Source organism: Salvelinus alpinus, chromosome 17 (genome assembly GCF_045679555.1).
Source record: "Salvelinus alpinus chromosome 17, SLU_Salpinus.1, whole genome shotgun sequence".
NCBI classification, from domain to species: domain Eukaryota; kingdom Metazoa; phylum Chordata; class Actinopteri; order Salmoniformes; family Salmonidae; genus Salvelinus; species Salvelinus alpinus.
In genome coordinates, this window is record NC_092102.1 from 50,017,069 (window position 1) to 50,040,539 (window position 23,471).

General features: G+C 46.3%; 1 protein-coding gene across 2 annotated transcripts; it reads left to right on the forward strand.

Moving 5' to 3' along the window:
• Positions 1-3,288: 3,288 nt before the first annotated feature.
• tcea2 (transcription elongation factor A (SII), 2) lies at positions 3,289-23,427 on the forward strand. Of its 2 annotated transcripts, none has more exons than XM_071349354.1 (11): positions 3,289-3,421; positions 4,257-4,475; positions 5,234-5,296; positions 7,032-7,137; positions 9,607-9,703; positions 14,532-14,680; positions 14,921-14,977; positions 15,137-15,291; positions 16,007-16,153; positions 20,925-20,996; positions 22,104-23,427. In XM_071349354.1, exons 2-11 carry the CDS (start codon positions 4,407-4,409, stop codon positions 22,110-22,112), a joined length of 924 nt encoding a protein of 307 aa, XP_071205455.1. In that variant the 5' UTR covers positions 3,289-3,421; positions 4,257-4,406; the 3' UTR covers positions 22,113-23,427. The 2 variants fall into 2 exon arrangements, with proteins under 2 accessions (XP_071205455.1, XP_071205456.1); XM_071349355.1 differs by lacking the exon at positions 3,289-3,421 and adding an exon at positions 3,978-4,019.
• Positions 23,428-23,471: the final 44 nt, after the last annotated feature.

Sequence of the window (23,471 nt, forward strand, 5' to 3'; positions counted from 1 at the left end):
GCACAGGCAGGGAGCCCAGCCAACAGCGAGTTGCAGTAATCCAGACGGGAGATGACAAGTGCCTGGATTAGGACCTGCGCCGCTTCCTGCGTGAGGCAGGGTCGTACTCTGCGAATGTTGTAGAGCATGAACCTACAGGAACGGGTCACCGCCTTGATGTTAGTTGAGAACGACAGGGTGTTGTCCAGGATCACGCCAAGGTTCTTAGCACTCTGGGAGGAGGACACAATGGAGTTGTCAACCGTGATGGCGAGATCATGGAACGGGCAGTCCTTCCCCGGGAGGAAGAGCAGCTCCGTCTTGCCGAGGTTCAGCTTGAGGTGGTGATCCGTCATCCACACTGATATGTCTGCCAGACATGCAGAGATGCGATTCACCACCTGGTTATCAGAGGGGGGAAAGGAGAAGATTAATTGTGTGTCGTCTGCATAGCAATGATAGGAGAGACCATGTGAGGATATGACAGAGCCAAGTGACTTGGTGTATAGCGAGAATAGGAGAGGGCCTAGAACAGAGCCCTGGGGGACACCAGTGGTGAGAGCACGTGGTGCGGAGACAGATTCTCGCCACGCCACCTGGTAGGAGCGACCTGTCAGGTAGGACGCAATCCAAGCGTGGGCCGCGCCGGAGATGCCCAGCTCGGAGAGGGTGGAGAGGAGGATCTGATGGTTCACAGTATCAAAGGCAGCCGATAGGTCTAGAAGGATGAGAGCAGAGGAGAGAGAGTTAGCTTTAGCAGTGCGGAGCGCCTCCGTGACACAGAGAAGAGCAGTCTCAGTTGAATGACTAGTCTTGAAACCTGACTGATTTGGATCAAGAAGGTCATTCTGAGAGAGATAGCAGGAGAGCTGGCCAAGGACGGCACGTTCAAGAGTTTTGGAGAGAAAAGAAAGAAGGGATACTGGTCTGTAGTTGTTGACATCGGAGGGATCGAGTGTAGGTTTTTTCAGAAGGGGTGCAACTCTCGCTCTCTTGAAGACGGAAGGGACGTAGCCAGCGGTCAAGGATGAGTTGATGAGCGAGGTGAGGTAAGGGAGAAGGTCTCCGGAAATGGTCTGGAGAAGAGAGGAGGGGATAGGGTCAAGCGGGCAGGTTGTTGGGCGGCCGGCCGTCACAAGACGCGAGATTTCATCTGGAGAGAGAGGGGAGAAAGAGGTCAAAGCACAGGGTAGGGCAGTGTGAGCAGAACCAGCGGTGTCGTTTGACTTAGCAAACGAGGATCGGATGTCGTCGACCTTCTTTTCAAAATGAGAGGGTGAGGTCAAAAGAGGAGAGGAGTGGAAAGAAGGAGGCAGAGAGGAATGAGTCAAAGGTAGATGTGGGGAGGTTAAAGTCGCCCAGAACTGTGAGAGGTGAGCCGTCCTCAGGAAAGGAGCTTATCAAGGCATCAAGCTCATTGATGAACTCTCCGAGGGAACCTGGAGGGCGATAAATGATAAGGATGTTAAGCTTGAAAGGGCTGGTAACTGTGACAGCATGGAATTCAAAGGAGGTGATAGACAGATGGGTAAGGGGAGAAAGAGAGAATGACCACTTGGGAGAGATGAGGATCCCGGTGCCACCACCCCGCTGACCAGAAGCTCTCTGGGTGTGCGAGAACACGTGGGCGGACGAAGAGAGAGCAGTAGGAGTAGCAGTGTTATCTGTGGTGATCCATGTTTCCGTCAGTGCCAAGAAGTCGAGGGACTGGAGGGAAGCATAGGCTGAGATGAACTCTGCCTTGTTGGCCGCAGATCGGCAGTTCCAGAGGCTACCGGAGACCTGGAACTCCACGTGGGTCGTGCGCGCTGGGACCACCAGGTTAGGGTGGCCGCGGCCACGCGGTGTGAAGCGTTTGTATGGTCTGTGCAGAGAGGAGAGAACAGGGATAGACAGACACATAGTTGACAGGCTACAGAAGAGGCTACGCTAATGCAAAGGAGATTGGAATGACAAGTGGACTACACGTCTCGAATGTTCAGAAAGTTAAGCTTACGTTGCAAAAAATCTTATTGACTAAAATGATATAGTACTGCTGGCTGGTGAAATAGGCTAGCTAGCAGTGGCTGCGTTGTTGACTTTGTTTGAAAGTGTAGCTGGCTAGGTAACCTCTAACTGGCTAGGTAACCTCGACAATTACTCTAGACTACACAATTATCTTGGATACAAAGACGGCTATGTAGCCAGCTAAGATCAAACAAATCAAACTGTTGTACTGTAATGAAATGAAATGTAATACTACCTGTAATACTACCTGTGGAGCAAAGCGGAATGCAACTACTCGCTCCAAACCAAACCGGAAGTGCGTATCGTAGAGGGAGAGGCAATAGAAGTGTTGTTTCTTGTATTATTGTCTTTTGTGTCTTTAGAGGACTGCTTCACCTTAATGTCCCCTTTCCCTTTTCTTCTGTCCTTATTTTGTCCCACTTTGTCCCTTCTTTGTCCCTTCTTCTCTTCTGCCAACTAGACACTCCTTGTTAGCTAGCTAGCTTCTTTCAGGAATGTCCCTAGCAACTGCCTAGCAACAGGTAAACAACTTAGCTAGCTAAGAAAACGGTATAATTTTATGAAAAATTGTTACTTTTTCAAAAGCCTTTCTTCTTTGTTTGCTGCTTGTTTGGTCTCCTATTCAGTTTGCCGTTTTCTTTTGATTTTTTTCGATGTACTTTACTCTAAAAAAACATTTAAATTTCAATATTTGTAGGAGCTCATCTTTTCAGCTGCTGCTGCTTAATTTGGAACTCCGGCATATCTGCCCTCTCATTGGCTAGAATGGTCCCACCTGATCTTGCCTCCTCCCTGCTGGCTTCCATTTTTGAAGACATTTCTTTTCATTGTTAAAACGGCCACTAGAGTATCTGATCAATATAATCTATAAAATGTACATCCGGTTTTCAGGGGAAATGGAAAGAGACAATGACGCCTCTTACATTTTCGGACGTTAACCACAGATTCTGAATTATATTGACAATATATACTGCTCTAACAATGGAAATACATGTCCTCAATGATTGAAGGAATGCGAGATCAGATGTGACCATTCTAGCCAATGAGAGGGCAGTATGTGCACAAAAGCCACAACTAAGTCGTTTTTCTCAAAGTTGCCGGAATACCACGTGCATCCACTTATATCAGTACAGTTGTAACAGCCTAAACATTACAAAACTTATATTTGATCAAATAAGCCTCACGTAATTCGACACTCTCTCCTTTACCTCCTTACAAAAAAAATGGGCTTGTCTCACTCGGACAAATTTTGGACGGAATAATCCTCTCGCTTCGCCTCTTCCTCTCTGGGTTAACAAAGGTGATATCAGAGAGGAAGAGGCGAAGCCTGGCGACACTCCATTTTAACTTCATTTTGCACGTTTACAGGATTGGACGAACAGTGCAGAAGATAACCTCCCTCGACAGTTTTTTTCTATCTCGTCAGGCCCAAAAAGTAAGAAATGGCAAGAGTTTCTTAATCCAGAGGCGCAACATCGCGAGATTGCCAAACCAGTCAATGAGACAAGTGAAAAGATTCTTCCTTAAAGTTGATTTTTTTTTTTCTTACATCTTAAGACACAACCTAGATTCGAGCCAATATCATAAGTAGTTAAACATTTTATTACTCAGACCTCGTAAAAGTAACAAACTGACACGTTTTTATGTTCGTGGGGAAAAAACGACTTTATATCGAAGGAGTGCCTTTTGATTTTGACGGCTTGCACATGCGCAGTTAGACGCGAGACAACAGACCCGACGAAGTGTTTAGCTAGCCAACGTCACAATGACGTCATCTACAAGCGTGATCGGGGATTTTTTTATTATTGGAGAATCAGTTTGTCTATCTTCATACTACTTAACTATCTTCATACTACTTAACTATCTTAATACTACTTAAGTTACTGTCTTTGGAGAAAAAAAATCCACTCTAGACGTTTCTTTTTAAACCTACTATTTTAACGTTAGCCCGCCGCAAGTCAATCCAAAAAGAGTGGAAACAGCGACGCCCAGTGGCTGCTGAAAGAAAGGTGTTATTTATCGAGGTCAGGGAGGTGAGTTCAACAGAGGTAGATGAGTAGAAAACTGATTACAGATTCATGCTGTTTATTTAAAAAAAATCACAACTATCCAACGAATAGAACGTGACTCTAGAGATGTTTGCACACGTTTGGACCGCATTTGGTGAGGTAATGGTTGGATGAAATATTCGAGAAATGAACAAGCGTCAAACAGCAGATTTTCTGTAGTCCACAAACTACAAATCCCAAACTCTCTCTCGCCTTTAACAGAAAAGCAAAGCCACACTTGCGCGGTAGGGGGAAAGAAGTGGATGTGATCGGGACAGTAGGGGAAGGGAAAGAGACGAGGTTTTTCAACATAAATGGAGGTTCATCCGTAGCGGGAGAGAAGAGCAGCTGCAAAAAAAAAATACAAGCAAAATGGCGAAAGAGCAAGAGGTCGAACGTATTGCTAAAACGCTGGACAAAATGGTGCACAAGAAAAACACGGTAAGTTGAGTTTGCTAGGTGGCAGAAGTCAGGTAGGCTAGGCAGGAGTGTTGTGGTGGCGTGTGATGCCCCTTTGTAGACATCGAATATTCTGGCAATCTACAGAAATGTTGGCTATTTGTTTTTCGGGGTTCTGAAATTTAAAAAATGTATATAACTAGTTGATTGCGCTGTCGACTTGAAGTGAAAGTGAATTATTGCACTTCACTACTATGTGTCAGCGTAGGTTGTAATGGCAACATATTGAAACGTTGTGGTATTCACGTTGTGATTTGTTTTGTTATGAACGGGTGTCCACGCCATTGACATTAAAAGCTGGGTCCGCCCCTCCGTTCTCCTAGTTAAGTCCAAGCATGGCTACTCCGGTTAATCACTGGGATCGTTTGATATCTGTAGAGGTTCAACTTCGGCGTAGATAATTACGTTGTTCGACATTTCCACCTACTACCTCTTCTGTTGACCCTTGCCTGGAGGCGAAACCTAAATATATATGTAATGGCTGGAGATAAACTCCCTAAATCCATATGCATTCGGTCCCCGCCACACGGATGACCAGCCATTACAACTGACCGTTAGGCCTCTATGCCAACACAATCCAGTTTTGATGTGTCTTATCATCTAGATTCTACCCTACTATTATTGTGTTGGAATAATAGCACATGTGCAATGCTCGTTAACTAAAAATAGATTTGATATTGTATACAGCGTCCGTTCAATTCAACAGGTGTCAATATTTTAGCTGTCTCCTTTCTTCACAGGATGGTGCCATATATCTGCTGAGGGAACTGAAGAGCATGACGATGTCTCTGGAGACTCTACAGGTAAACCTGTAGGCCTCTCTGTCTGTACCACTGAGGAAAACAGTATTACTATGGCCAATACAATGTCTATACAATGTGTCAGTCCAGGATCGCCTTCAGGGGTGTCCGTTGGGGAGGGTCACCGACCGTTAGCTCGAGATTAAACATGTAAAGTAGGCTACAAAGAAACTACATTCAGTTAAACCAACCCCCCTTTTTTTTGTTTTATGCAACGGCTGTTAAACGTAACGTGTAGCTGGCTTTAGGACCATGCGGAGCGTCGCTTGAAAGGCAGAGACGGTGCCAGACGGTTTGCTTTTCCGGGTCAGCCGTTTAGGCAGTTAACTCATTGCTTTGAATTTGATGTCAGCGTTTGAGCTCACCGGTTACTTTCACGTCGGTGTCGGTATAGGCGGCGCAGCCAATGGGCAAGGGGGGGGGAAGAATAAGCTTCCTCTAAATAAAATGTAATTAAATGTGCCAAAATAAGCTATATAATTGCTTGTGCCCATACAGAAATAAAATAGTTGTAAATACCACACCGGATGATTTGGCCACAGAAGATCATTAACTTTACTGTGGATTGATTTAAGTGTGCAATTTGGGCAGTGAGTGGCAAATCGCCTACTGATTGAGTTGCAGCTGTCGGTGAAAAACAGTTCAATAGGTCGAGGCCTGTCCCGTATTCCAAAATACAATCAAAGAAAAAAAACAGTCAACAAAAAATAAACAGCGAATGTCTATTGCTGAGAAGATGAAGAAAAGATGAATCGGTCTCTAGTTTTATTTTTACATTTTCAACTCCAAATTGGCACCAGCTGAGAGCATCGGCCATATCCCTGGTGTGTGAACAAATTCACTGTCATTGGATCAGTACCACTGGAAATATATTTTTGTTGTTGTTGGGGAAATAATTTCCTTCTCCATGTTAGATGGATGTGAAATTGTACAATTTGTATCCCGTTTTTCCATAAAATAGATGGTTGCATTTAAGACGGTGGTTTTTACTGATCTCTGTTTGTCAGTGTCTTTAGAGTAGGCTACTAATTTGTTGGTCCGATACCAACAGGCTCAGAGACCATTTCTGTCTACAAATCATCAGATTGCTGAACACTTGAACTGGACTGACCACATGCTCTGACCCCCCCCCCCCCCCCCAACTTTGCACATACGCACTCACCCATACACACATCACAACTACTGCTACCAGCCTGTTATTATACTGCTCAATTTATACACTGCCCCCCCCCCCCCATCCCCACCTTCCCTAAAACACGTGTAAATATTGGGCTATAAATTGTACCTTCCTGTATTATACTGATGCTTAAACATTTATTCTACTGAGACATTTACTTTGTTCGTTTTCTTATAATATGTCTTATTTTTTGCGTTGTCCAGAAGGAACCTGCCAGCAAGCATTTCATTGGACGATGTATAACGTGCTTATCCCGTACGAATAATTAAACTTGAAACTAAACAACATGCAACCCTTTTTATTTTTTTTAAAGCAGCAATTTTTATTGTGAAATAAGTCCTTCCCAAAACTTAATTCACGCTGCGCCTATGGATGTCAGCGTTTGAAGTCAGCCTTGTTGATAATGAGCATTAATGGCTGAGGTCTTATTTTTGTAGTTAATTTTTGTTGTTGTTGTTGTTTTCCCAGAGTTTTTTAAAATGTCATGTAAAAATGCAGTAAATGAGGTAAAAGTTCCGGAACAATCGCTTACCGTAATGATTAAGACGCTGTCTGTGTTAGTCCACCAGGATCGGCATGTCAGTGAACGCTGTGAGGAAGCAGAGTTCAGAGGAAGAGGTCCAGACTTTGGCCAAATCACTCATCAAGTCCTGGAAGAAACTACTGGGTAAGTCTGCTACAGGTCTGCCTCATACCGCTGTCTTGTCTGACCTGTAGGTCTGCCTCATTACCGCTCTCTTGTCTGACCTGCAGGTCTGCCTCATACCGCTGTCTTGTCTGACCTACAGGTCTGCCTCATACCGCTGTCTTGTCTGACCTGTAGGTCTGCCTCATTACCGCTCTCTTGTCTGACCTGCAGGTCTGCCTCATACCGCTGTCTTGTCTGACCTGCAGGTCTGCCTCATACCGCTGTCTTGTCTGACCTACAGGTCTGCCTCATACCTCATATACTCATTCATCCACCTCTGGCCTGCTCGCCTCCCTACCTCTGAGGAAGTACAGTTCCCGCTCAGCCCAGTCAAAACTGTTCGCTGCTCTGGCACCCCAATGGTCGGAACAAACTCCCTCACGACCGCCAGGTCAGCGGAGTCAATCACCTACCTTCCGGAGACACGCTGAAACCCCACCTCTTTAAGGAATACCTAGGATAGGATAAAGTAATCCTTCATAACCGCCCCCCCCTTAAAAGAGTCTAGATGCACTATTGTAAAGTGGTCTGTCTCACACTGGATATCATAAGGTGAATGCACCAATTTGTAAGTCTGCTCTGGATAAGAGCGTCTGTCTAAATGATCTGTAAACCTGTCAGTGTCTGAACACTGCATATACCGCTGTCTTGTCTGACCTGCAGGTCTGCCTCATTACCGCTGTCTTGTCTGACCTGCAGGTCTGCCTCATACCGGCTGTCTTGTCTGACCTGCAGGTCTGCCTCATTACCGCTGTCTTGTCTGACCTGCAGGTCTGCCTCATTACCGCTCTCTTGTCTGACCTGCAGGTCTGCCTCATACCGGTGTCTTGTCTGACCTGCAGGTCTGCCTCATACCGCTCTCTTGTCTGACCTGCCTCATACCGCTGTCTTGTCTGACCTGCCTCATACCGCTGTCTTGTCTGACCTGCCTCATACCGCTGTCTTGTCTGACCTGCCTCATACCGCTGTCTTGTCTGACCTGCCTCATACCGCTGTCTTGTCTGACCTGCAGGTCTGCCTCATACCGCTGTCTTGTCTGACCTACAGGTCTGCCTCATACCGCTCTTGTCTGACCTGCAGGTCTGCCTCATACCGGTGTCTTGTCTGACCTGCAGGTCTGCCTCATACCGCTCTCTTGTCTGACCTGCCTCATACCGCTGTCTTGTCTGACCTGCCTCATACCGCTCTCTTGTCTGACCTGCCTCATACCGCTGTCTTGTCTGACCTGCCTCATACCGCTGTCTTGTCTGACCTGCAGGTCTGCCTCATACCGCTGTCTTGTCTGACCTGCAGGTCTGCCTCATACCGCTGTCTTGTCTGACCTGCAGGTCTGCCTCATACCGCTGTCTTGTCTGACCTGCAGGTCTGCCTCATACCGCTGTCTTGTCTGACCTGCAGGTCTGCCTCATACCGCTGTCTTGTCTGACCTGCAGGTCTGCCTCATACCGGTGTCTTGTCTGACCTGCCTCATACCGCTGTCTTGTCTGACCTGCAGGTCTGCCTCATACCGCTCTTGTCTGACCTGCAGGTCTGCCTCATACCGGTGTCTTGTCTGACCTGCAGGTCTGCCTCATACCGCTCTCTTGTCTGACCTGCCTCATACCGCTGTCTTGTCTGACCTGCCTCATACCGCTGTCTTGTCTGACCTGCCTCATACCGCTGTCTTGTCTGACCTGCCTCATACCGCTGTCTTGTCTGACCTGCCTCATACCGCTGTCTTGTCTGACCTGCCTCATACCGCTGTCTTGTCTGACCTGCCTCATACCGCTGTCTTGTCTGACCTGCCTCATACCGCTGTCTTGTCTGACCTGCAGGTCTGCCTCATACCGCTGTCTTGTCTGACCTGCAGGTCTACCTCATACCGCTGTCTTGTCTGACCTGCAGGTCTGCCTCATACCGCTGTCTTGTCTGACCTGCAGGTCTGCCTCATACCGCTGTCTTGTCTGACCTGCAGGTCTGCCTCATACCGCTCTCTTGTCTGACCTGCAGGTCTGCCTCATACCGCTCTCTTGTCTGACCTGCAGGTCTGCCTCATACCGCTCTCTTGTCTGACCTGCAGGTCTGCCTCATACCGCTCTCTTGTCTGACATGCCTCATACCGCTGTCTTGTCTGACCTGCATGCCTCATACCGCTGTCTTGTCTGACCTGCAGGTCTGCCTCATACCGCTGTCTTGTCTGACCTGCAGGTCTGCCTCATACCGCTCTCTTGTCTGACCTGCAGGTCTGCCTCATACCGCTGTCTTGTCTGACCTGCAGGTCTGCCTCGTACCGCTCTCTTGTCTGACCTGCAGGTCTGCCTCGTACCGCTGTCTTGTCTGACCTGCAGGTTATTATAATAATACAGACTTGTACAGTGATGAGTTCACTATAGTTTTAAGACTAAACAGAAAGTGTGTTTCTGAAGAGGTAAACACCTGAATGGGAATAATGATATGTTGTCTCTACAGATGGTGCTGAGGGGAAGGCTGCGGAGGAGAAGAGGAGGGAGGCCTCTCCTCTGAGGTCCTCAACGTCCAAGGACAGTCCTGGATCCAGCGACCAGAGGTGAGATGCCGTGTCAGTCCTATACCAGAGGTAGTTCAGTGAATAACCTTGTCTGACCTCTGAAGACTTGTGTGAGCTCCCTGAACTAATGCCTAGGCGTTTAGCTCAGCAGGCTAATGTGTAGTCCATGTAGCAGAGGTAGTTCAATGAACTACTTTTGGGTGATGCGTAATCTAGCTTGAGCCCAAAAGACATGGGTCATATAGTCTCTCTCACACACACACACACACACACACACACATGTATATCAAATATGACTTGACAGGTGAACACACGGGCTACATCTCCCCACACGTCATCGGAGCGCAACATGTGTTGAACGCTGAACGAGAGACCTCAAGTTTGTTTTTGGCAAGTTGTGACGGCGTTTCCTTGCAAAGTTTTAATTTATGTACGTTTGAATTTGGATCCCGCAACGCGGTTAGCCTGAGTTACTGTGACCGCTACTATCTGTCACGGGATCCTGCCAGACCAAGAAGTCTGAAGTCGGTTTTCTAAGCTAGCTACTAGCCTAGCTGGTAGCGATCTGTATCAAACACGCAGGGTTTTCCACAAACCGCTTGTACACAGCCCGTGACGCGGTTAGCCCTTGTGGCTGGGACCGTGAAAGTGTCCCACTCTATTTGTATTTCCTGCTGCTTTTTCCCTGCAACCTGACCTGGCTGGAACTGCGTTGTATAGCTACCAACGTTAGCCCATGCTGCTACCAACGTTAGCCCATGCTGCTACCAACGTTAGCCCATGCTGCTACCAACGTTAGCCCATGCTGCTACCAACGTTAGCCCATGCTGCTACCAACGTTAGCCCATGCTGCTACCAACGTTAGCCCATGCTGCTACCAACGTTAGCCCATGCTGCTACCAACGTTAGCCCACGCTGCTACCAACAGTACGTGCAAAGACACTGCTTTCGTGCTCACCACTGTGCAAGGATTTAAAGGACATCTTTCTGCTTTTTTGAATTTTGTAATTTGTGTCTGAGCTCAATCTATTTACTTACTTGAAAATTCCATGTAAGGAGAGAGACAAAGAAGTCCAGCTGGCCGGCAGTCCTTAAATGGAGGTCGCCATTGAACGTCTTCAATGCTGCAGGCTGTGTTTATTTTGCTTTATTCCGGGACAATGTTGACCGCCCGGATTTTCAATGTAGCAACTGTTTGCTTGCGGAGGACTACAGGGCCGAAGTGGGGAACCCACGCCCGCCTACTGTTTTCTTTCTCTTCTACCCCAGTAGCCGGACGCCGCTCTGGCCTGGTGAAAGTGTCACCGCTGTGTCAGCTCTCCACAGCTGACTGGCCGGTACTCTGCAGGGACCCCTCCCTGAAGGGGTCTCCTCCTTCCCTGGAGAACAGAGCTAGTAGGATGCTCCTGGATCACTTGGGGATGTTGTCGTTTCTTGACCCTACCAACCAGCCATGGAGATATGTCACTAGCCGTGACAATTCTAAAACCACGTCCTCTGGCAACGAAGGGCCTCCTTGAAGACGTTAAGACCGGGATTCAAATCATCTTGGCTCCTGGACTCTGTCTACACATTTCAGGGCTGCATTGAGACGATTCCTTATCAATGATCCAAGACCAGCTCAGTTGTTGTTGTGTTGCTTGGTTGTCATAATGCTGCAGCAAATGTACATTATCCGTTATCCGGGGAGTTGGGAGACGCAATGTAAGTAACCTAATTTATGTCCCACTAACTTGCCCTGAATGCCTATATTGATTTTTACATCTATTGTATGCAGGTATCCTGTGCCTATGAACCAGAGTTATACTGTAAGCACTGAGGCGGTGTGCCCTTGTAGGAAGTCCACTGTGTGCCTATGAATCAGAGTTATACTGTAAGCACTGAGGCGGTGTGCCCTTGTAGGAAGTCCACTGTGTGCCTATGAATCAGAGTTATACTGTAAGCACTGAGGCGGTGTGCCCTTGTAGGAAGTCCACTGTGTGCCTATGAATCAGAGTTATACTGTAAGCACTGAGGCGGTGTGCCCTTGTAGGAAGCTCACCCTGCACAATCAGCTGAAAATTATAAAAACATGAGCATGTGTACTTCTGATAAGCTTCCCAGTAAAGCAATAAGAACAAAGCGTCACAGAAAATTGCTTAAAACAATAGCCCACGTTAACATGGGTAGCATAAGAAACAATGTTCATGAAGTCAACTTGCTAGCAACAGATGACATTCATATTCCGACTACCTCTGAAAAGTCACTTAGATAATACTTTTGATACAGTGGTTAACAATGCATAGTTATAACATCTACAGAAAAGACAGACATGCCAATAGGGGGCGGTGTTGCGGTCTATATTCAGAACCACATTCCTGTAAAGCTTAAAGAGGATCTCATGTTTAAATACTGTTTTTAAGTAATATAGCTGCAGGGTCATCTACCTCACCTAAAGCCCATTCTGGTGGGAAGATGCTATAGACCACCAAGTGCTAACAGTATGTAATATGTGTGAAATGCTTGATAAGCTACTTGATATCAGAGGTATATTTTCTGGGTGACCTAAATATTGACTGGCTTTCATCAAGCTGCCCACTCAAGAAAAAACTCAACTGTAAGCAGGTTATCAGTCAACCTACCAGGGTATTTACAGGGTATTTACAAACAGCCCAGTAATTAAATCATCAACATGTATTGATCACCTCTTTACTAATGCTTCAGAAATTTGCTTGAAAGCAGTACCCAAATCCATAGGATGTAGTGATCACAATATAGTAGCCGTATCTAGGAAAACCAAAGTTCCAATGGCTGGGCCTAATATAGTGCTAATATAGAGGCCATACAATATGTTTTTGTAGTGATTCATATGTTGTCGACGTGAAGAATATTTGTTGGTCCGTGGTGTGTAATAAGATGCAAACAGACGCTGCACTTGACACATTTTATGAAACTACTTATTCCAATCACTAATAAGCATGCACACATTTTAAGAAAATGACTTGAGAACTGTTAAATCCCCTTGGATTGATGAGGATTTGAAAAATTGTATGGGTGAGGGGAAAAGGTATGGCAAATAAGTCTGGCCGTACAACCCATTGGCAAATGTACTACAAATTGAGAAATCATGTAACTAAAGAGAGAAAAAAAATGGGGGGGAAAACTATACCATGAAACAAAGATAAATGACATAAAGAATGACAGTGAAAAGCTTTGGAGCTCCTTCAAAGACATTTTGGGCAAAAAGGCAAACTCAGCTCCATCATTCATTGAATCAGATGGCTCATTCATCAAAAAATACCACTGATATTACCAACTACTTTTTAATTACTTTTTAATTGGCAAAATTAGCAAACTTAGGCATTACATGCCAGCAACAAACTCTGACACTACACATCCAAGTATATCTGACCAAATTATGAAGAACGAGCGCTATAATTTTCAATTCTGTGAAGTGAGTTTAGAAGTGGTGAGAAAAGTGTTATTGTCTATCAACAATGACAAGCCACCAGGGTCTGACCATCTGGATGGAAAATTACTGAGGATAATCGCGGACAATATTGCCACTCCTATTTGTCATATATTCAATTTAAGCCTACTAGAAAGTGTGTGCCCTCAGGCCTGGAGGGAAGCTAAAGTCATTCCGCTACCCAAGAAAAGTAAAGCCTTTACTGGCTCAAATAGCCCACCAATCAGCCTGTTACCAACCCGTAGTAAACTTTTGGGGGAAAAATGGTGTTTGACCAGATATGTTATTTTACAGTAAACAAATTAACAGACTTTAAGCACGCTTATAGGGAAGGACATTCAACAAGCACAGCACTTACACACACGACTGATGACCGGCTGTCTTGTTAGACTTCAGTGCAGCTTTTGACATTATCGTTCATATTCTGCCGATGGAAAAACGTGTAATGGCTTTACACTAGAGGTTGACCGAATTTAAAAATATATATATATATTTTTTTTTTAAATTAAGTCCGATTTCAACTTCATAACAATCAGCATTTTTGGATGCTGATTATGGCCAATTACGTTGCATTCCGCGAGGAGATTGCGTGGCAGGCTAACCACATGTTACATAGCATTGCTAGCTAGCATTAAACTTACCTTATAAAAAAACAATCAATCTTCACATAATCACTAGTTAACTACACATGACTACCCCACAAGACATGCCACCAGGGGTCTCTTCACAGTCCCCAACTCCAGAACAGACTATGGGAGGTGCACAGTACTACATAGAGCCATGACTACCCCACAAGACATGCCACCAGGGGTCTCTTCACAGTCTCCAACTCCAGAACAGACTCAGGGAGGTGCACAGTACTACATAGAGCCATGACTACCCCACAAGACATGCCACCAGGGGTCTCTTCACAGTCTCCAACTCCAGAACAGACTCAGGGAGGTGCACAGTACTACATAGAGCCATGACTACATGGAACTCTATTCCACATCAGGTAACTGATGCAGCAGTAGAATCAGATTTAAAAACACAGACAAAAATACACCTTATGGAACAGCGGGGACTGTTAAGAGACGTATGGTGGTGTTATACATGTTGTATTGTAGATATGTAGTCGTGTAATGTTATATGACGTACTGTTTTATATGTAATGTAAGTGCCTTAATGTGTAATGACCCCAGGAAAAGTAGCTGCTACCTTGGCAGGAAGTAATGGGGGTCCCTAATAAACCCCAGGAAAAGTAGCTGCTGCCTTGACAGGAAGTAATGGGGGTCCCTAATAAACACCAGGAAGAGTAGCTGCTACCTTGACAGGAAGTAATGGGGGTCCCTAATAAATAAACGCCCTTATGTTACTGTTTAGAATAAAAGGATCAGGGTCACTCCTAACATGATGTAACATTTTTCTTGTCTACCCCAGCAAGAAACTGCCTGAGCCCCCTACGACCCCCACCACCCCTACGACCCCCACCACTCCAAAGTTCACCACCTTCCCCTCTGCCCCCGTCACCACTGACAGCGTACGCACCAAGTGCAGAGAGCTGCTGGTGGCTGCCCTGCAAACCGACGGTGAGACAGACCCTACCAAGATGGCCGCCGTTATCGGCGCGTTCTACAGCTGTTTTAAGGTTGATGACTTCAGCAACTGTAGTATTATACATCTCTGGGTGAGACGGAGACCAATCACAAGGAGGGATCTAAGATATGGGGTGGCTGGAGGGACATTTTTTAAAGTGCGTTTTTTGGATGTGTAATTATTTGTATATATATTTTTTTTTAACGAATGACCACTCTGTTTTCATATGTCAGATGACCACAAGACCATTGGAGCAGACACGGAGAACTTGGCTGCTCAGATTGAGGACTATATCCTTTCACCTGTTTGCTTGTCGCTGTCTTGTTTATGGTGATGAGGTCCAGACAGACGTGTGGTAATCACGGTTTCTGGATTATCTTTATAGGACTCTGCATGTCTAAGACGGTCTTACTGTGTGTACAGTGTTCTCCTTCACTTCCCCGCTCCACGTATCTACCAGGAGTTTAAGTCTACAGACCAGAAGTACAAGTCCAGACTGAGGAGCCGTATCTCCAACCTGAAGGACCAGAAGAACCCAGACCTCCGACGCAACGTCCTAGCTGGAAACATCTCTGCTGACCGCATCGCTAACATGGCTGCCGAGGTACGTACGGGGGGGGGGGTGGGGGCATCTCTGCTGACCGCATCGCTAACATGGCCGCTGAGGTACGTACGGGGGGGGTGGGGGCATCTCTGCTGACCGCATCGCTAACATGGCCGCTGAGGTACGTAAAGGGGGGGGGGGGGTGGGGGCATCTCTGCTGACCGCATCGCTAACATGGCCGCTGAGGTACGTACGGGGGGGGGGGGGGGGGGCATCTCTGCTGACCGCATCGCTAACATGGCTGCTGAGGTACGTACGGGGGGGGGGCATCTCTGCTGACCGCATCGCTAACATGGCTGCTGAGGTACGTACGGGGGGGGGGGGGCATCTCTGCTGACCGCATCGCTAACATGGCCGCTGAGGTACGTACGGGGGGGGGGGGGGCATCTCTGCTGACCGCATCGCTAACATGGCCGCCGAGGTACGTAAAGGGGGGGGGGGGGGGCATCTCTGCTGACCGCATCGCTAACATGGCTGCTGAGGTACGTACGGGGGGGGGGGGGGGGGCATCTCTGCTGACCGCATCGCTAACATGGCCGCTGAGGTACGTACGGGGGGGGGGGGGGGGCATCTCTGCTGACCGCATCGCTAACATGGCCGCCGAGGTACGTAAAGGGGGGGGGGGGGGGTCTGTGTGTTTCATGTGTTGACCGTGAACTCCATACAGTTGAAATATGTCCTAAGGTTGAGGTCAATTCTCTGTGTGGCCAACCAGGAGATGGCGAGCGCGGAGCTGAAAGAGATGAGGAAGGCTTTGACCAAGGACGCCATCAGAGAGCACCAGCTGTCTAAAGTGGGCGGGACCGAGACGGACATGTTTCAATGTGGCAAATGCAGGGGCAAGAACTGCACCTACACACAGGTACTGACATAGTGAACTGGACTTCTACACAGGTACTGACATAGTGAACTGCACCTACACACAGGTACTGACATAGTGAACTGGACCTCTACACAGGTACTGACATAGTGAACTGGACCTCTACACAGGTACTGACATAGTGAACTGGACCTCTACACAGGTACTGACATAGTGAACTGGACCTCTACACAGGTACTGACATAGTGAACTGGACCTACACACAGGTACTGACATAGTGAACTGGACCTCTACACAGGTACTGACATAGTGAACTGGACCTCTACACAGGTACTGACATAGTGAACTGGACCTCTACACAGGTACTGACATAGTGAACTGGACCTCTACCCAGGTACTGACATAGTGAACTGCACCTACACACAGGTACTGACATAGTGAACTGGACCTCTACACAGGTACTGACATAGTGAACTGGACCTCTACACAGGTACTGACATAGTGAACTGGACCTCTACACAGGTACTGACATAGTGAACTGGACCTCTACACAGGTACTGACATAGTGAACTGGACCTCTACACAGGTACTGACATAGTGAACTGGACCTCTACACAGGTACTGACATAGTGAACTGGACCTCTACACGGGTACTGACATAGTGAACTGGACACAGGTACCGACATAGTGAACTGGACCTCTACACAGGTACCGACATAGTGAACTGGACCTACACACAGGTACCGACATAGTGAACTGGACCTCTACCCAGGTACTGACATAGTGAACTGGACCTCTACACGGGTACTGACATAGTGAACTGGACCTCTACCCGGGTACTGACATAGTGAACTGGACCTCTACACGGGTACTGACATAGTGAACTGGACCTCTACACGGGTACTGACATAGTGAACTGGACCTCTACACGGGTACTGACATAGTGAACTGGACCTCTACACGGGTACTGACATAGTGAACTGGACCTCTACACGGGTACTGACATAGTGAACTGGACACACAGGTACTGACATAGTGAACTGGACCTCTACACGGGTACTGACATAGTGAACTGGACCTCTACACGGGTACTGACATAGTGAACTGGACCTCTACACGGGTACTGACATAGTGAACTGGACCTCTACACAGGTACTGACATAGTGAACTGGACCTCTACACAGGTACTGACATAGTGAACTGGACCTCTACACAGGTACTGACATAGTGAACTGGACCTCTACACGGGTACTGACATAGTGAACTGGACCTCTACACGGGTACTGACATAGTGAACTGGACCTCTACACGGGTACTGACATAGTGAACTGGACCTCTACACGGGTACTGACATAGTGAACTGGACCTCTACACGGGTACTGACATAGTGAACTGGACCTCTACACGGGTACTGACATAGTGAACTGGACCTCTACACGGGTACTGACATAGTGAACTGGACCTCTACACGGGTACTGACATAGTGAACTGGACCTCTACACGGGTACCGACATAGTGAACTGGACCTCTACACGGGTACTGACATAGTGAACTGGCGCAGTGAGCGGTACCTGAGTAACCAGCGTCGGTGAGTGCTGGCTAACAGTATAGCTGTTCTCGTGTCCTTAGCGGTACATGATCTCGTTTCCTGTCTCGCTAAACCACGTGATCGCCTGCTTTATAACGTACGAGCCAGTTGCGCCACGTAAACGGTAACGCTAGGGGAAACATTTTGAGCTGGGGGGGGTAAACCTACACCGGTACGATGCTTACTTCATCACACCAATACACAGTCCAGTATAGTTTCCCCCTGAGGTAGAAATCCCATGTAGTCAGTCCGGTATAGTTTCCCCCTGAGGTAGAAATCCCATGTAGTCAGTATAGTTTCCCCCTGAGGTAGAAATCCCATGTAGTCAGTCCGGTATAGTTTCCCCCTGAGGTAGAAATCCCATGTAGTCAGTCCGGTATAGTTTCCCCCTGAGGTAGAAATCCCATGTAGTCAGTCCGGTATAGTTTCCCACCTGAGGTAGAAATCCCATGTAGTCAGTCCGGTATAGTTTCCCCCTGAGGTAGAAATCCCATGTAGTCAGTCCGGTATAGTTTCCCCCTGAGGTAGAAATCCCATGTAGTCAGTCCGGTATAGTTTCCCCCTGAGGTAGAAATCCCATGTAGTCAGTCCGGTATAGTTTCCCACCTGAGGTAGAAATCCCATGTAGTCAGTCCAGTATAGTTTCCCACCTGAGGTAGAAATCCCATGTAGTCAGTATAGTTTCCCCCTGAGGTAGAAATCCCATGTAGTCAGTCCGGTATAGTTTCCCCCTGAGGTAGAAATCCCATGTAGTCAGTCCGGTATAGTTTCCCCCTGAGGTAGAAATCCCATGTAGTCAGTCCGGTATAGTTTCCCCCTGAGGTAGAAATCCCATGTAGTCAGTCCGGTATAGTTTCCCCCTGAGGTAGAAATCCCATGTAGTCAGTCCAGTATAGTTTCCCACCTGAGGTAGAAATCCCATGTAGTCAGTCCGGTATAGTTTCCCCCTGAGGTAGAAATCCCATGTAGTCAGTCCGGTATAGTTTCCCCCTGAGGTAGAAATCCCATGTAGTCAGTATAGTTTCCCCCTGAGGTAGAGATCCCATGTAGTCAGTCCGGTATAGTTTCCCCCTGAGGTAGAAATCCCATGTAGTCAGTCCGGTATAGTTTCCCCCTGAGGTAGAAATCCCATGTAGTCAGTCCGGTATAGTTTCCCCCTGAGGTAGAAATCCCATGTAGTCAGTCCGGTATAGTTTCCCCCTGAGGTAGAAATCCCATGTAGTCAGTCCGGTATAGTTTCCCCCTGAGGTAGAGATCCCATGTAGTCAGTCCGGTATAGTTTCCCCCTGAGGTAGAAATCCCATGTAGTCAGTCCGGTATAGTTTCCCCCTGAGGTAGAAATCCCATGTAGTCAGTATAGTTTCCCCCTGAGGTAGAAATCCCATGTAGTCAGTCCGGTATAGTTTCCCCCTGAGGTAGAAATCCCATGTAGTCAGTATAGTTTCCCCCTGAGGTAGAAATCCCATGTAGTCAGTATAGTTTCCCCCTGAGGTAAAATCACAGAAGAACATGCTTCTGCATGTTAGAACAGAGAGAGAGGGTGATTCTCTCAATGCTCCTGTGTGTGTGGCTTGTGTAAATACAGTTGAAGTCGGAAGTTTACATACACCTTAGGTTAGAGTCATTAAAACTCGTTTTTCAACCACTCCACACATTTCTTGTTAACAAACTATAGTTTTGGCAAGTCGGTTACGACATCTACTTTGTGCATGACACAAGTCATTTTTCCAACAATTGTTTACAGACAGATTATTTCACTTATAATTCACTGTATTACAATTCCAGTGGGTCAGAAGTTTACATACACTAAGTTGACTGTGCCTTTAAACAGCTTGGAAAATTCCAGTAAATGATGTCATGGCTTTAGAAGCTTCTGATAGGCTAATTGATATAATTTGAGTCAATTGGAGTTGTACCTGTGGATCTATTTCAAGGCCTACCTTCAAACTCAGTGCCTCTTTGCTTGACATCATGGGGAAATCAGCCAAGACTTCAGAAATAAACTGTAGTCCTCCACAAGTCTGGTTCATCCTTGGGAGAAATTTCCAAACGCCTGAAGGTACCACGTTCATCCGTACAAACAATAGTACGCAAGTATAAACACCATGTGACCATGCAGCCGTCATACCGCTCAGGAAGGAGACGCGTTCTGTCTCCTAGAGAGTAACGTACTTTGGTGCGAAAAGTGTGAATCAATCCCAGAACATCAACAAAGGACCTTGTGAAGATGCTGGAGGAAACGGGTACAAAAGTATCTATATCCACAGTAAAACGAGTCCTATATCGACATAACCTGAAAGGCTGCTCAGCAAGGAAGAAGCCACTGCTAAAAACCGCCATTAAAAAGCCAGACTACGGTTTGCAACTGCACATGGGGACAAAGATTGTACTTTTTGGAGAAATGTCCTCTGGTCTGATGAAACAAAAATATAACTTTTTGGCCATAATGACCATCGTTATGTTTGGAGGGAAAGGGGGTAGGCTTGCAAGCCGAAGAACACCATCCCAACCGTGAAGCACGGGGGTGGCAGCATCATGTTGTAGGGGTGCTTTGCTACAGGAGGGACTGGTGCACTTCACAAAATAGATGGCATCATGAGGGAGGAAAATTATGTGGATATATTGAAGCAACATCTCAAGACATCAGTCAGGAAGTGAAAGCTTGGTCGCAAATGGGTCTTACAAATGGACAATGACCCCAAGCATACTTCCAAAGTTGTGGCAAAATGGCTTAAGGACAACAAATTCAAGGTATTGGAGTGGCCATCACAAAGCCCTGACCTCAATCCGGTAGAAAATTTGTGGGCAGAACTGAAAAAGCGTGTGCGAGCAAGGAGGCCTACAAACCTGACTCGGTTACACCAGCTCTGTCAGGAGGAATGGGCAAAAATTCACCCAATTTATTGTGGGAAGCTTGTGGAAGGCTACCCGAAACGTTTGACCAAAGTTAAACAATTTAAAGGCAATGCTAACAAATACTAATTGAGTGTATGTAAACTTCTGACCCACTGGGAATGTGATGAAAGAAATAAAAGCTGAAATAAATCATTCTCTCCACTATTATTCTGACATTTCACATTCTTAAAATAAAGTGGTGATCCTAACTGACCTAAGACAGGGAACTTTTTTTACTTGGATTAAATAATTGTGAAAAACTGAGTTTAAATGTATTTGGTTAAACTTCTGACTTCAACTGTACATGCTGTCTCTCCCTGTGTGTTGTAGGTGCAGACGCGCAGTGCTGATGAGCCCATGACCACCTTCGTACTGTGCAACGGCTGTGGCAACCGCTGGAAGGTAGGCTGTGTACCCAGATCACTGTCTGGGTCTGGTACATTCCTGGGATAATTAGAGTTTTATCTATGCTTCATTTGAATATCAAAGAAAATAGTTAACTATATTATATATATATATATATGTATATGTATACTATATTAGACTACCTCAAGTATTTTTAAATGAACTACAACAAAGGATTTATCTGCCCAGGTCTGATGCCCAGCTTGGTGGGCCCCGCTCCCTAGCTTGGTGGCCGGGCGGGCCCCGCTCCCTAGCTTGGTGGCCGGGCGGGCCCCTCTCCCTAGCTTGGTGGCCGGGCGGGCCCCTCTCCCTAGCTTGGTGGCCGGGCGGGCCCCTCTCCCTAGCTTGGTGGCCGGGCGGGCCCCTCTCCCTAGCTTGGTGGCCGGGCGGGCCCCTCTCCCTAGCTTGGTGGCCGGGCGGGCCCCTCTCCCTAGCTTGGTGGCCGGGCGGGCCCCTCTCCCTAGCTTGGTGGCCGGGCGGGCCCCTCTCCCTAGCTTCTATGTACTTCTTCCGTAGATCTTAAATGATTTGAACGGTATAAGTAGTATGCTGGTTCACCTTTTCTGATTTGGTGAGGTGGAGTGTTCACCATATTGCTTCCACCTGTCCAGTCAGATCTGCAGGCATGTGTATAAGGGTAAAGGACCAGTGGTTTGCCTGATCAGAGGTTACCGAACCCTGACTTGGTTGGGAGATGTAAATACGGGCTAGAAGTAAAGGGAACATGGTGCCTTTTTTAATGGCTTGGCTGCTCAGTACTCCTGCAGTACCACAGTGTCACCACAAGATGGCAGCAGACATTGTCAAGCAGTGCTGACTTTTACTGGTGCTGCTGTGGTGGTAACCATGCTGACTTCTTCTAATGATGACATTCTCTCACATCCAGATAATACAACACACCTACCAGACACTTGTTGTTGTCGTCGTGTACCCTCACATTTTAGTTGTTTTAACAGACACTCTTATTCAATCATTATTATTATTATTATCATCTTATTCAGAGTGACTTGCAATCAGTGTATTCAACTAAAGTAAATCAACCACATGCCATGATCATTGCAAGTAAAAACGTTTTTAATAACACCTTGTCTCCCTCCTCCCCAGTTCTGTTGAGGAGAAGATATTCTGGACTGCTAGTAGAAGATCTGGCCTGGATGAAGAAGGAAACCTGGACCTAATTTTGTTACAACTGTAGACATTTTTATTTTATTTTTTGTTGCTTTGTTTTGATACCTTGTTTTGTTTTTTTACATTTAACTCATCAATCTGTAGAAAATATTTTGTCATTTTGATTAATATCCTTTTTTTTTTAATGACTATTAAATCACACTAGCCTTGGTGCCTTTTTGTTTGTTTCTGCTCGCTGGCCTCAACCTCTTATGGAATGTTTTGGTTTGACAACGAGTTTTGGCACGAGCATAAACTGTTCTGGGACCAGGCTGACACTTTGCTCTTAAAACAACTTTTTGGCTGTTCATTAGTTGAAGCTATATCTTACTAAAAAAAAATTTTTTTTTTTGTTGCTTTAGGGAATATAGGTGTGCCTTTTTTCCCCCCCATCTGTGCCACAAATGATAATTTTACTGTTAGTGTTATACACTTGCTGTATACAGAGTGTTTTATACACTCTTAGCATTAGTCCCAAATGGCACCCTATTCCCTGTAGTGCACTATAAAGGAAATACGGTACCATTTGGATACATACTTGCTGTATATAGAACAAGCCGTTGTTTGATTCACTTATTCTGAATCTACAGTCTTACATGTACAGTACCAGTCAAAACTCTGTAAATAACACATATGGAATCATGTAGTAACCAAAAAAGTGTTTAAATAGATTTTTAGATTCTTCCAAGTAGCCACCCTTTGCCTTGATGACAGCTTTTGCACTCTTGGCATTCTCTCAACCAGCTTCATGAGGTAGACACCTGGAATGCATTTCAATTAACAGGTGGGCCTTGTTAATTTGTGTAAAAAACCCTTGAATGAGTAGGATTGTTTAAACGTTTGACTGGTACTGTATATATATATACACACAGGTTCTTAAAGAGTTATGTTTTGGTTCTTCCGTAAACAAATGAGAGAAACCGGAGGATCTGCTAGAAGATGTAGAATGAGAAAAGGATGAAGGAGGACCGTTTCTCCTCTATTTCCTACTCTGCTTGAACGTTACTAAAAGGCTAGCGGGGACTGGAGAAGGAGCCTGATATCCAAATCGAGTTTGCTACTTTTTCTCCTTTTGTTTAAAACAATTATAAAATGTAGTTCAGACTACTGGAGTAACAGAACCACCTGACAAACTATCGACTGGTTTGAAAAGTTTTGTCATGCAAGTGATTTATTTTATATTGTTAACATTTGTCCTCCCAATGGGAACTTGTGTCAATTGAATTAAAAACGGATGTAAGGAGTGTGGAAAGAGACTGGGGGGGTGCGTCCTGGTGAATTCTTGTTAGCAACACGCTCAGTACA

Coding starts and splice junctions, on each gene's coding strand:
- tcea2 (XM_071349354.1), top strand. CDS start 4,407: ATGGCGAAAGAGCAAGAGGTCGAACGTATTGCTAAAACGCTGGACAAA. Junction 5,297..7,031: donor TGTCTCTGGAGACTCTACAG/GTAAACCTGTAG, acceptor TGTCTGTGTTAG/TCCACCAGGATCGGCATGTC. Junction 14,681..14,920: donor GGCTGCCCTGCAAACCGACG/GTGAGACAGACC, acceptor TTCATATGTCAG/ATGACCACAAGACCATTGGA.